The following is a 17,489-nucleotide window of genomic DNA, read 5'->3' as shown; positions in this document are numbered from 1 at the left end:
AAAACAGGCGTTACAATTTGGCAAACTTGTTTCTGTTGGCAGCTGTCTGCCCTAATCCAGCTGGCATCTACCTTGATTATTTAGCATCCTTCAAATTATTTGACTGTCATAAATGAAAACTGGTGCAGTCTATGCAGACAATTACAGTAATAGGCTTGTGTATCTGCAACAAGCTTAACTTGCATTGTCAATGCTGATACTTTGTAACACAAAATAAGCCACCTCTGACTTGTTTTTATTCAAGTCCTTTATACTGGAAGTCACCCAGTGTGGGTATTTAAAGGAGAAATACATGTAGACTGCTTGACTAAGTGGACTGCTTGTCCTCAGTGTATTGCCACAGGTCAGAAACCGATTTTTCTCTCAGAGTGGTGGCTCAATGTGGGCGTATGAGCACAAAAGGTCTCTCTCCAAGTAAGATGGGATGTTTGGTGTTTGATTCTTTTCATTTTCTTTTTTAACCCCCTCAATGATATAGTTAAGTCGATTTGGATTGAAGTGAGAAAAAGAGACAGACGGAGAGCCAGGGCGGAAATCAATTGGAAAATTCGAGCAACAGTGGTGCTTTGTACATATGTCTTTGGCTGTTCTTGCACTTGTCTTTTCAATGTGACTTTTGTGATCAGATGCCCCAGATCGGAACTCAGCTGTTTCTGCATATGCGACCGGCCTGATCGGATAGTGATTAGATATATTTCCGTGCGGATATAACGTTATTCCCGCGCAATAAGTGCATCTAAAATGGCACTTGGTGCAAGAGAAAGCCTTCTTTTTTTCTTCAATGCGAGCAAGATCCAGTCTCGGAGCTTACAGACTTGACAGTTAATGAGTCCTGGCATGATTGGGTGACAAAAGTTGCTTTGAAAAGACACAAGTGTAACCACAGTCTTTGTAAGCAGAAGCATTCAAACCGCTATACAATACTCATACCTTTTTAAAATGTTCTCATTTACACGGACTTAGGTCTTAGCCTGCATTCATTTGAAATTTCTTTACTGGAAAGTGTGGTTTTCCAACAACTCAAAGTAAACATAATGATTAATCTCAAAATTAATAGAAACACCATTGGCTGAAATGTCAACAACAACAGTATTTCACTATAGCACATCTGATGCATGTAGGCGTTGCACTGTGAAGTATTTTAGTTGTTTTTTTTACATGTCAGTTGGTGGACCAGACTAAATATTTATACATTCAAACACTTAACACATGATATGAACACAAGAAATAAAAATCTGCAGAACATTTGTGTGTGTGTGTGTGTGTGTGTGTGTGTGTGTGTGTGTGTGTGTGTGTGTGTGTGTCCTGGCACAGCGCCCCTACTACAGTAAATAGCGCCATGTCTGAGAATAACGAGTTATAATTAATGTTGATGCATAAATGAATAATGTGGGATTACTATTCCCTATTTCATGGGCTATTCTGGATTTTTTAGGTAATGCATATGTACTCATAATAATAAAAATAAAAAATAAAGGGGAGACCTCTAGTTTACCCAGTAGAGTGTGCGCCCCATGTAGGCTGAGTCCTTGGCAGCAGTCTGGGTTCGAATCCGAACCCAGACTGCCTTTAAAAACCCGAAAAAGAATCTTTAAAATTAAAAAACAAAGCATTCTTATTAGGGCTGGGCGATATGTAGAAAATCAAATATCACGATATTGTTGACCAAATACCTCGATATCGATACCGCAACGATATTGTAGTGTTGACTATTGGTGCTTTCGCAAAATATTTACACAATGAGATTTTTGATAAATAATCATCAGTAATGTGGATATAATGACTAAGTGGGTAAAGATAAATAATAGAACAGCTACAGTCTGGTAAGTTCAGAAAATGACATCATTTTACTGTAATGCAGCTCTAATTTGAATATGGATTTGTACAGTGATTACAATAGCAACGATCAAAGCTTTGAAGCCATAAAAAAACTATGTCAACTTTTAATTTGGGCACAACATGTTTTTATTTTTTACAAAAGTTAAGAATTATTTTGAAACAAGACTGAAACTGAACTTTTGCCTAAGGTCATGAGCTGTCTTGAGTCTTTCCTCCCCAGTGCACCTGAGATCTGTACCCTGGTTCAGCAATTCTCCATATCAGAGTGCATGGCTGCTGCGGCTACCGTAGATAGGATAAGCCCGGTCTAGTAAGACTGTCTGGACGTTTCTGCTCCGCTGGTTTCAAAATACATCGTGAAACTGAAATGAGATGTGCTCACAATGCATAGCCTACTATCAATCTGTTGGATTTCGGATTGAGTTCTCTAGCATATCTGCAATAGGTAGAACATTACTGAACACAGCTGTATGTGTGGAATCCAAGCTTTATATGAGTTCATCATTTTGCAGTAGTGCAAACATTTGACATGTATGATCTTTACATATTTGAAACAAATCTCCACCTTTGTTTACTCTGTCAGATGATTTGCAACTAGATATGCTGCCCACACTAACATAGATGAATCTCAAACACTATTGTGATATGTGAAAATGTCTTGCTTCCACAAATCAATGTCCACACTATAACTCCAAAAAACAGGAGAGCAACTAACTAATTTTTTCCTCCTCCTCTCTCAGCCCGGTTACTCTGCAGCACGTTAAACATTTGTTCTGTAGCCGCCTACTCTCCATGATTACTCATATTGTGTTTCATTAAAACTGAATGCACATTTTGTTTCTGCAGTGTCAGACAACTGCACTAAATATTTGATTGTGGCTGATAAATGTTACACAATCTCCTTGCCCTGAGCTGTTTACAAGGTCTGGGTAGCCATTGATGCCAAGTGAGGTGGACAGAAATCCCTGGAGGGACAAAGGGAGGGCAAAATAGCGGCATCATAAGTTTTGTATTGGAACACTTTTACATTTAATGTGCACACACAATCATAAGGCAGAGCATAAAAACTTGCACATTAATTGATAAGAAATTGAAGTAAAGGTTCTACTGGTAGAAGAAAGTAAAAGCCTGTCCCCCTGATTGTTGAAGACGAAAAAGGTCATTGCCATGTCATACGAGTACAACAGCTTGAATAACTAGAAACATATTAATTTAATAGCAAATTGAGAATAAAATATGTAAAATAATATGTAAACCTATATTTTCACTTTCAAACTTTATAAGGTGTAATATGCTTTACAAGACTAACAAAGTTGGCAATTTTAAAAACAGTGACATCTATTTACCTGGTTTTAGCTTTTTCTTGACTGCAGTAGCATCATGACTTAATGTCTGAATAAGGTGGTTTAGGTTTACACACAAAAACATGCTCATGAATTGTGAGACATAACTGGGTCGTTTTAGTCATTGCAGGACTGGTCATATGTAATTCTGTGCTGTACTTCGAGCAATGTTGGCTACAACATGAATTCTGAACTTGTAGTGATTAAATAACTGTTCCTGTAATAGATCCAGCTGGCTGTTTTCATGTTGTGTCATATCCCCCTCCTGCTGATTTCCACCTGCTTTGGAGGATGTGCTTGGGGATTTTACTTCCTCTGGTAACCATACTTGTTTTCTAACAAAACTGCCTAATTCAGAAAATATGAGCTTGGATATAATGTTAGGATGTGTTGTTTATTACTCCTTGGGAAATTACTTACTAAGGAGGTACAACAACTGCAAGAAAAAAACACAGCAGGACATGATGCAATAACATCTATCAGATTTTGTGAGCGTGCAGTATAATTATTATTCATATTGTTTATAGTTTATAGTGTGTATGGACAGACTGGTGATTCAGTGTTTTATGTTTCCTGGAAGCTTCCAGGCTAGGTTACTTTTCAAAAAATCTTAATTTGTATTTGTTGGATAGCACAACCAAGCTGAAGTTATGGTCCTAGGGGAAAATCTTGCACAGACATGTCTTGTCTGATGTTGTATTGTACATACAACATCAGACAAGACATGTCTGTATGTGTTGTACTGGTGTGATATTTTTTGGTCTTGTGCTGTTTCTTATTGACTTGTAAAGCACATCATGATGCTTGCTTAAGAAAGAAAATATAAATGAACTTTACTAACAGAACTTACTTTACTCTAGCAAGCCTGTTAGAGCCTCTCTGCACTTGTCAACATGTGAGACCAGCTACTTCCATTCACAGATTTATAAATCTCTAAATCTATACATATTATTTTTAGATTTGATCAATTTTGATTTTTCATTATTTATTTTGGTAACAGGATTTGGCCTGGTATTAGAATAGTATCAGGTCTGTTACTATGCGATTTTTCTACATGAGTTTATAACCTAGCTAAAACGTATGCAGTAATACAACAGTCCTACAATTAATCCTACCTTTATGAACGTTAAAATGTTCAGTTTTTGTTGAACCTGAAACAAATGAGAGAGGCGTTGACTCAACTAATGATCACTTTGGAGGTTGTAGTTTGTGTTGCTGTTGTTTTGTATTGCGTTACACTGAGAGGTGTTCCTAATTTTTAGTCATTGCCATAAATAAGCTGGACAAAATAGAAACACATCTCAGATATCACATATCAGAGCTGTATACATTGAATGAAATTAAAATACTTGCAGTGGTTATTTAAAAAAACAGGTGTTTCTGACAATTGGATAATATTAAACGCTGTATATTTCCGGATCCCTGGAAAACACAGAACTGCACTGGTGAAGTACAAAGTCAGACACTCACAGGTTTTGACCCATACCTGTGCTAGTACGAATGTTTCGCTATGAATTTGACTTCCCCGAGGTGGGAGGAGAGGCATTGTAGGGGGTGTGTCAGCCATCATCAAGCATCACAATGGAGCTTTTTTTTTTTTATCCAGTCATCCATCGGAAGTGACATTGCACCACCTGCCTGCTTATATCAGGCCGGTGGCACAAGTGTTCTGTGCAACCACAGTTGGTGCAGGTACATCCTCATAGAACCTACAAAATAATATATGAAGATTATTTTATTGATAAGTTAATAAACTGATAACACAGAAAGGACCAGGGCAAATATTTAAAGGTATGAACTATAGTAGGTGAACAAATGAACGATGTGCCCTTCACCCTTGACCATTGTCTGATGATAGTATTGTAAAAAAAAAACTAACATTTAATGGAAATATTTGTGTATCCATTACAGTGTAGTGTACTTCGAGCACTTAAAGTGTTGATTGGATGTTGTCTTTTACACTTACGGTACACCACAATCATAACATAAATATGTACATATGTATTTATTATCTGCCTGGTTTTTGCCTTCCGCTTTTTTGTGCACTTCTGTACACTTCCTTGACTTTGTGATGTCATCAGACTGGGACGACCCGGGGTGGACTGCTACTGTCAGCATGAGAGCGGAGCAGCGGTTCTTCAACTGCAGTTCCTCATCAATGAGGTAAGCCAGACTCCATTACAATGCTTTCGTAAAGCTGTGATTTTTAAAGCTGCCCTCGTCACACTTTGGAGGCCTGAAGTCACTATCATAGCCACAAGTTACCAGCAACCTGTTCACTCCATGGAACCCAATGTCTTCTCACTGTGGGCCCTAATGTCTTTGTCTTGAGACGCCCTGGTGGGGATTTTAAATGTAGCTGCTTATTAGAACGAAGAACTAAGTTGAATGGGACACATTGGCCAGAAATCAAGATTACTGAAAACAAAATTGTCTAACCACTATGTTACTGTATATCAGTAGAAAATATCTCAGTTCACCTTTAGAAATCACTTTGTGTGCGGGGGAAAAAAAAGAAAACAATAATCTTGAAAACAGGAGCTTATTGGAGCACTTTGGGTCATGTTGTGATTGCATGAATGATAAATTAAATTTCACACCATGACTGTTGGGTTTGTTTTGAAATTCAGTGGATTGTTTTTTCAATATTTGAGGAATTTGCCTATGGAGTCAAATGTAATAGTTTGACAAAAATGTAAATGTTTTATATGTTCCATGTGGGGGTTCTGGTGTACCTGTGGTAGGGAGAACGGCATATAATAATGACCTATTTAGAGTAAAGGATCGTGACCATATTGAATATGATCATGAACATTGCATGTTTTCCCCTTTGTCATTAAAACCCTTTCCCCTCACTGATCCACTTACTATTAACAGAACAGTACTGTGTGGATTGACACATGGCAGTGCTGTGCGTCAGCTAGTTGATTTTATGACTTAAACAGCAGCAGTGTGCTGTGGTTTGATGCCATATTTTGTTTTACTAACAAAATACTGTAGATGTATTACAGAAAAAAGGGCCCTCTTATAAGTTAAAGAGCAGGAACCAAGTCACACGGGTTTGGAGCACAAAGCTGTCTCTCTCTTTGTGTTTCTCTTTCTTGTTTGTCCTTTATTCTGCTGTAATCTATGCACTTTTCCTGCCTCTTTGTTGTTTTTTCTTTGCCATCTATATTTATTTTCAAGCCCACTGGCTCTTTGAGTCCACTTCTCCATCACTCATACCTGTGATGTGTCTGAGTCAAATGGCAGCTGATGGGCCTGAAGAGGAGTGTGAGTGTGCTTGTGTGACAGGTATTGACTTTGTATGTGTGTATGAGTATGTGTGTGGGTCTAAGTATGTGTGTTTGTGTAGCACCCAGATGTTTGTGTAAGAGGATCTCAACATGTTGTGGGCAGGCATGTTACAACAGAATTTGGGACTCAAGTGTGTCTTGTTTAATTGGTGGGTTTGTTAAGCGTGTGTGCGTGTGTGTGTGTGTGTGTGTGTGTGTGTGTGTGTGTGTGTGTGTGTGTGTGTGTGTGTTTGAGTGTTACATCTGTGCAAACTCCCTAATGGTCTCTCTTATATTAACAGGCCGCAAATCACAGTGACTCCTGTAGGTCTTCTGATCTTTTGACAGAGTGACTAATAGTAGTACTGTATGTCAATGCCCTCTCTTGGATTCAGTGTGTGGGTAGTCGGCCGCCCTGCTAATGGTTGACGTGCATATTCAGACCGGCCTCTTGACTTTCACTTAGGTGTAATAGCTTATTCCTATTAGATGCATGAACCCCAAAAAGGGGCCACATCTTGCAGGTGCCTGTGAACGAAGAGCTTGTGCATCCATTAGGGATATATAGCTTGTCTATGACAAACAGAAGTCACACAATGCAACACGTCTAGTTGTCTCATACCATGTCATTCTCGAAATCCTCTCCCTCTTGTTATTTTGTGATGAGAACTATTATATATTTCTGTCACTGTGTCGGTGGAAGGTATGAATAAGCTAATTAATGTGTTTGTTTGCCTATTCTGAATTCATTATTTTGCTTGATGAATAATACATCTAAAGAGGCTGAGGGTGCTGCTGAGGATTGGTAGGGGGAAAGGAAAAGGTGAGAAGAGAGGATTGTTGTGCCGTTCTGAGGGCTGGATTGAAGGAGGGGTCCGCAGGAGTATGTATGTTTGTTTCTTAACAAACACACATAGTCTTGTATCTAGTGTTAAATGCATTTCCTCGAAACAAATGTAAGTCTCCAGAAAGGATGAGGTACGTAGAAATAGAGACTGGTATTGGGAATTTATTTTAGGGACATTGCCATTCCTCTGAACTGGTATGTTGATTAATGTTTTTTAACAATGACAGAGAAATAAGGTGCAGCAGAAACGTTGTTATTAAAGCCCCTTTTCCTCCTTAATCCTTTGTTAGGAAGTTGTTAGGTCTAATATTTAGCATTAAATCTTATTTCCTCTATGTGTCAAAGGACAATGAGGAGTAGCAGGAGAAGGACAGATGGAACAGATGCTAACACATCCAGGCGGCCCGACACACACATGCACACCTCATTAACCTTTGACATGAACCGAAATGACCTGAGATTGGGCAACTAAATTAGCTCACTGCAGCTAATGACCCAACACGAAGCAAAGTCATTTTAATTGCTGATGTTTGAATGTAAATGTAAATGTTCATGTATGTTTTGTTTTGTTTTAAGTGCTGTTATTTATATCAAATCTACAACACACAGTGTGGTATGTAATAAAAGCTGTCAGGCAGATCTTGTACCCTGCCTGCACTATGTGCTTTTTCAGCTTTGGAGAACTTTGATCATTTTAGTTTTATGCAACACCTCAGCAAGTTCTTTTAAAAGAAAGAACTGGCTTGGTATCAGGCCACACACTGGCTGATGTATTGATCAATTGACCAATAATAGATCCTCTGATACACATAGTGTGTAATGAGAACTATATACACAAATATAAAAATGTTCACTTTGTGGGGTTTAAGAACATCCACTTTGTTACCAATATGAAATTCCTCTCTTTTTTATAGGTATTAATAGTAGAGAATTATAAGGGAAACTATCAGTTAACTAGACTCCATATTAATCCTCCATTATCTGAACATAAATACACACACACACGCTCTTAAAGCCATCTTCTTGATTTTTTCGTCATGCAATTTTCCCTACTGATTGTCATTTAACTCATGCTGTGTACATGTGCCTGCTGGTCACCTTGCCTGTGTTGCCATCGAGACATCAAGATAATTATACCATAATGGAGTTGTGGACCTGGCTCTCACCTTGTCTGCCTTTCCTGTTCTCTTTTCTCCACGTCTGGTATGATTTCTTAATTAGCTGCTTCTCCACCTCCTCGCACTCCCTTAGCTGAAAGAAACAAACTCCATCAGCATAGGAAATCATTTTCAAAATGATCCTTCGATAACCGTAGAATGAAATTAGATATTAATAGTTCAAATTACCTTTATTTGAGGATGCTTAAGGAGATTTGAGGAGTTTAAGGATCTGGGTAAAATGGAGCAGAAATGAATGAGATCATATACATTCCAGCAAAATAAAACAGTTTTAAATGAATCAGGGTGCAATTATATTACATGACAAGATTGCAGTGAAAGAAAAAATGGCTAAAGAGAAGCATGTCCTTTTTTACGCATGGAGAGGGGGGCGTGAAACAATGCTAAATCCTTTTACTGTGTGACTGTGTGTGCTGGCTGCAGAAAAAAAAAAACAGATGGGGATGTTGAAAATGCTTCCACACACGTACATACTGATAGTGCACAGAATGCCCAATTTATTATATAGTAAAGTGTTCATTCAGTCTTATCTTTGCTCTTAACTTATTTTTATTGACCTTAAAATAAATGAAAGATTATGTAACACTCATCGTTGCTTCAGTGAGTGGGGGGAACACATTCACCAATATGGAAATCATAGGAGAGAATGTTTTCATCCTAACTTGCACTGTACAGTCTTTAATCCCACGATTAAGTTTGTAATCTAAAGCTAATTCTCCCTGGGCTTCGGTCTGAACAGCGACACCCTGGGAGCAAAGCCCTACTGGGAATTTCACTGTAATTACAATCCTTAGAACTAGGATGTTCCGCTCACAGTTGACATCCATTTTTATCTGATGTCCATATGATTTTGCACCGAGGAGTACATGCAATGATGTATTTCAACATACTGTATCTACAAGTAAAACAGTTGTCTTCAGTAGTCTTAATAGAGTTAATTATAATGTCTATGTAAAAATGTCTGCCATACTATATTAGTTTTACACAAAATAATGCTTTATAGGAGACAGCTTCCATGGATTTGTGTTTGTTTAAATGTATACAATAATACCATTTGTTGATCATGAAACTCTGTTTGTATGTTTGTTGTTTTCTTTTCATAATTTGGGTAAACTAACCCTTTAAATGTTAGGGCAAACATCTTTTAATTTCTTTAAAGATGGATAGCTGGCTTGATAAAGTTGTATACATTTTACACATACAAGGGTTGGTTTTAGCTGCATTATAAATACACTGGACAATGGATTATATGTATATTTTTTCCGGCATACACATCGACATTGACTTTCTCTTAAACTTAGGTTTATTGTCAAATGTACACGTCTCTCCTTTAACATACAGTGAATCTCCTCATTGTGTCCAAGTACAACTGCAATTACTAATATTGGAGATGTTTACATTACATTTAGAGCTGAGTTTAATAGCTGGAAACCTTTCAGAACAGTCATGCATTTCATTCTTCTGCCACCCAAGGGGCTGAATAAGCAAATGCACCACATCAGTTATCTCAACAGACCAGGATGCAGTGCACTGACAAGATGTTTAGGAGAATCAGGGAAGCGTTTTTTAATGTTGCTTAGTGCTTTCTGCACTTATACTGTATATTCTAAATACAAGAAAACATGATCTGTTAGCTGGCATTCAGTGAAATAAAGGAAAATCAATTTCTGAAATATGGTTGAGGGAAAGCTTTTTTTTAGTTTTTACATGTGTACTTGAGAGACACTGTACTTACTTTATATTACTTGTGTGCACAAGTAGATTGTTTGGAACTTCAGCTCTTCTGTGTGGGTGCTTACAGCTGGAATCCACTGTGTGTTTGCCCTTTGTGTTCAGTCTAATCAACCAGGACTACCGAACTTGGGTTAATTCAAAAAGTCAAGGTGTCCTCTGTGTCCCTATAATGATTCAATACTGATATTAATTTTCTTGACCTTCAGGGGGCGCTGGTCACAGCCTGTGCAGATGACACGCTTCACTTGTGGAATCTCCGTCAGAGGCGGCCAGCTGTCCTCCATTCACTCAAATTCAACAGAGAGAGGTAAGCATACATTCCACTAGATTCAAATAGCTTACACACACACACACACACACACACACACACACACACACACACACACACACACACACACACACACACACACACACACACACACACACACACACACACACACACACACACACACACACACACACACAGAGGAAGACATTAAATCAGTCCAATCTGGAAGACAGTGAAGCAGAGTGTTGACAGGACAAGGGCAGCTCCTCTGTCCTGCCTCTGATCCTTTTTCACCCTGTCTGACAAACCCAACGAGGATGTGCTGGCTTGAAGTGTTCTCTTCTGTCTCAGCTGGCGACCCCTTCTGCCTTCTGAGGTACCCCCACTAACACCACCACAGGCTGTGAGAGCTGACTTCCCAGTGGTTATTAGGCAGATGGATCCATCTCCTTTGACATGTTGCCACCTAAATCCTTGAGACACATAGCACATTGGTTGCTACAAACTGGCATTAGCAGAGAGAGTTGGTGGAATCTTTTAACAAGATATTGTAATGGAAACCCAGTCTACCTGGACATGAAGGTAGGTGAGTTGAATCTAAATTGGGTCATTATAGGTTGAATGAATAACATCTGCAAAGGTGTTTGTAATGGCAGGAGCCATGTCGTGGATTTACCTTATTGTTGGGGTTTTGCAGATGTGGATGTCCTCCAGGAGTGAGAGAGAAATCCTTTCTTGAATCCTTACATTTTCTCCAACTGGACCAAATTTCATTAATTCTGAGCCCCTTCTACCTACCTCCACCTTAAAGCAGTTTAAGGCCTTTGGCTTTCCCAAATGGTGCATTATTCTCAATGTCCTGCCTGAGCATTCTTAGAAAACAGGTTCAATCTGGAGGTGGCCACTGCAGTTGTTTAATTATCCAGAGCACACATGCACAATACACTTTTTCTGTCCACTGGGCAAAATAGCAAGCTGTTGTAGGAGCACTGTGTAATGGCAGGGACGGTAAGTGTATAAGTTTGCAAAATATGTGTTATCAGAAAAAAAAAAACGTTTACATTGTATCTGCCCTAGTTCTAGGTGGAGCCTTCTCACTTGCTTCTTTGCCATAACATCACATGCTCAACTTAAATGGGCTTGGTCAATGAAATCAAGGCCAGTTGTTCGGTAGGGCTGTACCCAACTCAGAATGTTGTCAGTCAAATCAGATTTGGCTGTTTAATACGAATATTCTTTCCTATTGTTTCAGGTATTCAAGCAATAATTTATTGAACTGCCAGATTTTTGAACGGGGTTCGGCCATTTGTTCAGGGTGACAAAGACGTCCACGTCATAAAGTAAACAAGCCAAGTTAGCCCTCTGAGCTAATGTGTGCTAACCACTGTAGTCGAGGGTAATAAAATATAAAACACGGATGCTCTGTAATGTGAACCAGTGTGAACCGAGACGGCCAACATACTTTTATTAACTCACATATTGACAACGGCAATGCATAACGCTACAGCTTCATTTCTTCAGTTTTTACCCTTCACAATAAAAGCCAGATTTACTTAAATTCACTTAGCATTTCCCTAAGAGGGAAGAAGCTGTCGCTGCTGTTTTAAAAGATTTCAAAGGCAAGTTTTCTCTGAAAACGGAACAGAAAGTTGCCCTGGAACAATTCCTACAAAAGAAGGATGTGTTTGCCTTACTACCGACCGGCTTTTTTGTTTTTGTTTTACTGCTGACCTGCTTTTTTCTTTTTTTTTACTACCGACCGGCTTTCACTCTGCCTTGCTCTGCAAAGTACGTCACCCGGATCTTTGGTCTGATTGGTTGAAGGACTATCCAATTGCGTACAGAGTCATTTGAACTATGCCCGTTGATCACGCCTCTTGTGCAGAGAAAACACAGAGCAGACTCCCCAGACTAATGTTCAATCAAAAAGATTGAGCTTGGTCTGGTGATAGCCTGACTTTTACAACACACTACAAATTGCTTGCTGAGACCGATCATTTGTAGGTGATTAGTTAAGGAGTACTATAAAATCCACTTCCTCTCCCATATCATGGCAATAAGGCTGCACAAATGAAACCAGGTGACATCCTTTACTGTCAAACTGGGAAAACAACAAATATAATGGGATTAAGAAGGCTAGTCTAAACATAAATTAGTGAAATCAAACAGTGTGGAAAAAAATATCTATATATATATCACAGTACTAATATACTGTGATATATTTAAGGCCTTTAACTATCAGCTGTACTTTGTGTAAAAGCATGTGTCTTCTAATTGTCTGGTTCCAATAAAAGGCTTTAATACTGTAGACATTTCTCTTTTGGTTTTCTTTTTAATTTTACTTTAGTCTGAATCCCAGAGCTCCTGTCCTACATGAAATGTACTTTTGTGGTTAATTTGTGTCTGAAGGGATCAGATGGAGTTGATTAAAACCCTGAATTTCTCATGTAAGTGGTATACTTTCATAAAAAAAATTAGATTTATGGGGCACTGTGATGTAGGATTCAAAGATAACTTATTTGTGTTTATGCTCATTTTATTGCACCACTCGCTTCCTGTTTAGATAGATTCTCAAAGAAAATAAATCCTTAATGCTGCACTGATCAATATTTTGTATTATTAACTATGGAAAAAATGACTAGGTATAATGAAAAAGGGGTGGCTCGTAGTGTCAAACAAAATTTGTTCAGTTCTAAGAAGCGTTTTTAGCAACTTCCAGGTCATTTCTTATGTTTCGTATCCTACAACTTTACTGTTTTGGTTCACTCTCACAGCACAATTTCCATCAGCAGCAGGCAGCTGTTTTAAGTGAAAAAGGTTCTGATAAAGCCACCTAACCAGCACCAAATGACAGAGAGAAACAGTTACAACTAGTGGGTGAACATAGTTGAGCACTCGGCAGCTAAAAAGCCAGAAATTGCTCTCACGAGTAGGCCTGTCACGATAGTCAATACATGGACTTAGTGCACGATATACGGAAATGAGCCCAGTAGCTTTTGGTGACGCAATATATTGCAATTGGTAATTTGTATAATTGAAAATAAAGCTTTATTTATTTTGACATACAACATTTTTTTATTTTGTTACCAACATTTTAGTCGATCACACCGCCTCTGTCATCTCGTCTGCTTTCTGTGTCGGAGGAAGAGGCGGGGCTCTGGCATATCATTAAAACAAAACTACATGTATTAAAATAATAGGATTTATTGATTATTCCTAAAACAAAAAAAGTAAACTAATAATTGATATTTACCAAATAATTCAAGTATGTAGCTGATTTGACAATAACCAGTGTATATTCTAAAGCATTTCTTCTTCATAAAACTTTGAATTGCAGCTGTGTTTGAAAGGCTCTGTGACACTAAATAAACCTGTTTGGTCTTAAAGTCTAAAGCTCCATGAGACTCTGAAAGAAATGCTCCTGTGTTGTTAATTTAATTATTTTCTTTGGATGACCAACATGTACCTCCAGACAAAAAAACCTATATTTAGTATATTATATTTAACATATAAAAGAATTTGTATATATAAATATATACAGGTGCTGGTCATATAATTAGAATATCATGAAAAAGTTGATTTATTTCAGTAATTCTATTCAAAAAGTGAAACTTGTATAATGTATCCATTCATTCCACACAGACTGATATAGTTCACGTGTTTATTTCTTTTACTTTTGATGATTAGAACTGACAACTAATGAAAACCCCAAATTCAGTATCTCAGAAAATTAGACTATTGTGACAAGGTTCAATATTGAAGACACCTAGTGCCACACTCTAATCAGCTAATTAACTCAAAACACCTGGAAAGGCCTTTAAATGATCCCTCAGTCTAGTTCTGTAGGCTACACAATCATGGGGAAGACTGCTGACTTGACAGCTGTCCAAAAGACGACCATTGACACCTTGCACAAGGAGGGCAAGACACAAAAGGTCATTGCTAAAGAGGCTGGCTGTTCACAGAGCTCTGTGTCCAAGCACATTAATAGAGAGGCGAAGGGAAGGAAAAGATGTGCTAAAAAAAAGTGTACAAGCAATAGGGATAACCGCACCCTGGAGAGGATTGTGAAACAAAACCCATTCAAAAATGTGGGGGAGATTCACAAAGAGTGGACTGCAGCTGGAGTCAGTGCTTCAAGAACCACCACGCACAGACGTATGCAAGACATGGGTTTCAGCTGTCGCATTCCTTGTGTCAAGCCACTCCTGAACAAGACACAGTATCAGAAGCGTCTCGCCTGGGCTAAAGACAAAAAGGACTGGACTGCTGCTGAGTGGTCCAAAGTTATGTTCTCTGATGAAAGTAAATGTTGCATTTCCTTTGGAAATCAAGGTCCCAGAGTCTGGAGGAAGAGAGGAGAGGCACAGAATCCACATTGCTTGAAGTCCAGTGTAAAGTTTCCACAGTCAGTGATGGTTTGGGGTGCCATGTCATCTGCTGGTGTTGGTCCACTGTGTTTTCTGAGGTCCAAGGTCAACGCAGCCATCTACCAGGAAGTTTTAGAGCACTTCATGCTTCCTGCTGCTGACCAACTTTATGGAGATGCAGATTTCATTTTCCAATAGGACTTGGCACCTGCACACAGTGCCAAAGCTACCAGTACCTGGTTTAAGGACCATGGTATTACCATGGACCAATAGTAATTCAGGCAAAAGGAGCCTCAACTAAGTATTGAGTGCTGTACATGCTCATACTTTTCAGTTGGCCAACATTTCTAAAAATCCTTTTTTTGTATTGGTCTTAAGTAATTCTAATTTTCAGATATACTGAATTTGGGATTTTCATTAGTTGTCAGTTATAATCATCACAATTAAAAGAAATGAACATTTGAAATATATCACTCTGTGTGTGATGAATGAATATAATATACAAATTTCACTTTTTGAATGGAATTACTGACATAAATCAACTTTTTCATGATATTCTAATTATATGACCAGCACCTGTATATAAACTTATATTTTGGGGGTTTAGGATGCAAGTGAGCGTTTGTCCTCTGATTTATACATCAAACTATATTACACATGACTGTAGTGCAACTTAACATTTAAACAACAATAGACTAGCTCAACTAAACCAAATTGCCTCAACAGTAACTAACTAGGATTAACTAAAGAAAACCACAAACAAGGTCCTGGTTGGCAAACGAGCCCCCATCTTGTTTCGACCACCTCACAGGCCACAACAAAAGAGGGAGATGCACAGCAACGTAACAATAATAAAGTAACATTTATTAAATAATGATGCAAACAAGAGATGAGATGTGATTGTCAGTATCAGTGATGAATGAAGGTGTATGGATGTAATGGAGAATGTGAGGTAGGGCTGGGTCAATATGTATTTTTTTCTACCGCGGTTGAAAAGCAAGAAATTCCCCCGGTAGCGTGGTATACCGCAACCCCCTTACGAGAGTAGCGTAAGTTAGAGCGAGAATGGCAGGATGCCTTAAGTGAGTGACGTCAGTGCCCGTGTGGTCACTGGTCGCGCAAGGAGAGCGAGCGGTAACGGAGAGTAGAGTGCCGCTGTGAGGAAAAGCGAGAGGAAAAAGAGAGGCAAAGATGATGTAAAGTGAGTTAAAAGTGAACAATAAAACAACAAGCTAGAGCTTCTCAAAACACGGTGGCTTTATCTATTGTCAATACTGCCGGTAAAGTGAGTTACCCCCGAAAAACATAGGTTTAAACCTTACAACATGTTGCTGCCCGAGTGCTGCTGAGCAGATAGAGAGCAGCGAGGGCGACTTGGCAGTCCGCTAACTTGTTGCTCTCTCTACCAATATAAGCCGCTCTGTTTTAGGCTGCGAAACTTGCCGTTTTATCGAGATAGAGCTATAAATAGAAGGAAACTCTGCTAACTGCTAGGCTAATGTACAATGGTTAACACTGCAGCTGTAACGTTAATGTGTCTACCTCAGCTGAGAACGGAGAAATGTCTTTGCCTTTCCTACCGTAATACACAGTATGGAACATTGCGCTCCCCAACTCGCGAAAGGTCGGATTTGCTCCATCTTTTGATGATACGTTTTGTTTAGAAAACTTGAATCCATGTAAGACAGAATGTCATCAGACACAAGCCATGTCATTAGAATCATTGAATCCATGTCATTAGACACAATGTGCAGGCCAATGTTTTTTTTTGTGGTGATGACGGTGATGAGCTCAGACCCACAGTAGGCGTCACATGACCGCGGTATTGTGGTAATGCGGTAACCGTCCCAGCCCTAATGTGAGGTGCATGTTGTCAGTAGTTAACAAAGGGAAAACCTAAACAGAGAGAAAACATGTTGGTGCGCAGTCAGGAGAATGTGGCCGCCTGGTCTCGGGGCAGGCGGGGTTAAATAGTGTGGGAGGACCGGCCAGGTGATCACAGTCATCTCACTATCGCCTTCGCTACACCTGCAAGTTAACAAGACAAACCACAGTACACATGTACGACAGGCCCAGGGCCGTCACACCAACAAACATGACATAATTTTGATGCATTTATTTTAAAAGGTTATTTGTGTAGCTAGTGTTTGTGTGTATGCAGTAGTTATTATATAGTTGTGAGGACTAGTTTCAGTTTTCTCACATCGCCACAGGACTTTTTTGGGGGGTGGCGGCAAGAAGCTTGCACATTGGTGAGGATTAAGGTGAGGGTGTGGGTGCGCAGACCTCATTCCCACCATCTTCACTCCTACCAGATGGACCTCCAGCGGCATGAGGGAACCCATGACGACCTTCGTCTGGCAGGAGTTGCAGGGGGCTGCCGGTGGTCCGGTCAGTTGGACTCTGCCTGTGCCTGTCCCCGGTTTGTCTTCCGGGTTTCCACTGTACCCTCCCGAGTTATCCCACGTGGCTGTGGGGTTGCCTTCTTCCGCCTTCCCAGTCGTTGTAGTGGTTCTTACACCACCATCTTCCGCCTGCGCCGCCGTTAGGGTCTTCACTATTTACCCATAGCTGGGGCTATTTACCCATAACTGGGACAGTGGTTGACGGGCATTAGGGCGTTTCCACTCACCGA

The 17,489-nt window shown here is 39.4% G+C and overlaps 1 protein-coding gene across 1 annotated transcript in view; it reads left to right on the top strand.

Moving 5' to 3' along the window:
- stxbp5l (syntaxin binding protein 5L) overlaps positions 1-17,489 on the top strand; it is a 142,963-nt gene that overhangs the window by 50,723 nt on the left and 74,751 nt on the right. Inside the window, exons 3-4 of the mRNA XM_078261553.1 lie at positions 5,264-5,345; positions 10,423-10,523. Coding sequence (XP_078117679.1) covers positions 5,264-5,345; positions 10,423-10,523 — 183 coding nt within the window. The remainder of the gene's footprint in view (positions 1-5,263; positions 5,346-10,422; positions 10,524-17,489) is intronic.

The sequence above is a fragment of the Sander vitreus genome, chromosome 11 (genome assembly GCF_031162955.1).
Source record: "Sander vitreus isolate 19-12246 chromosome 11, sanVit1, whole genome shotgun sequence".
In the NCBI taxonomy this organism is placed as follows: Eukaryota; Metazoa; Chordata; class Actinopteri; order Perciformes; family Percidae; genus Sander; species Sander vitreus.
Note: the sequence above shows the minus strand (reverse complement) of the source record. Positions and strands in the feature narration are given on the sequence as shown.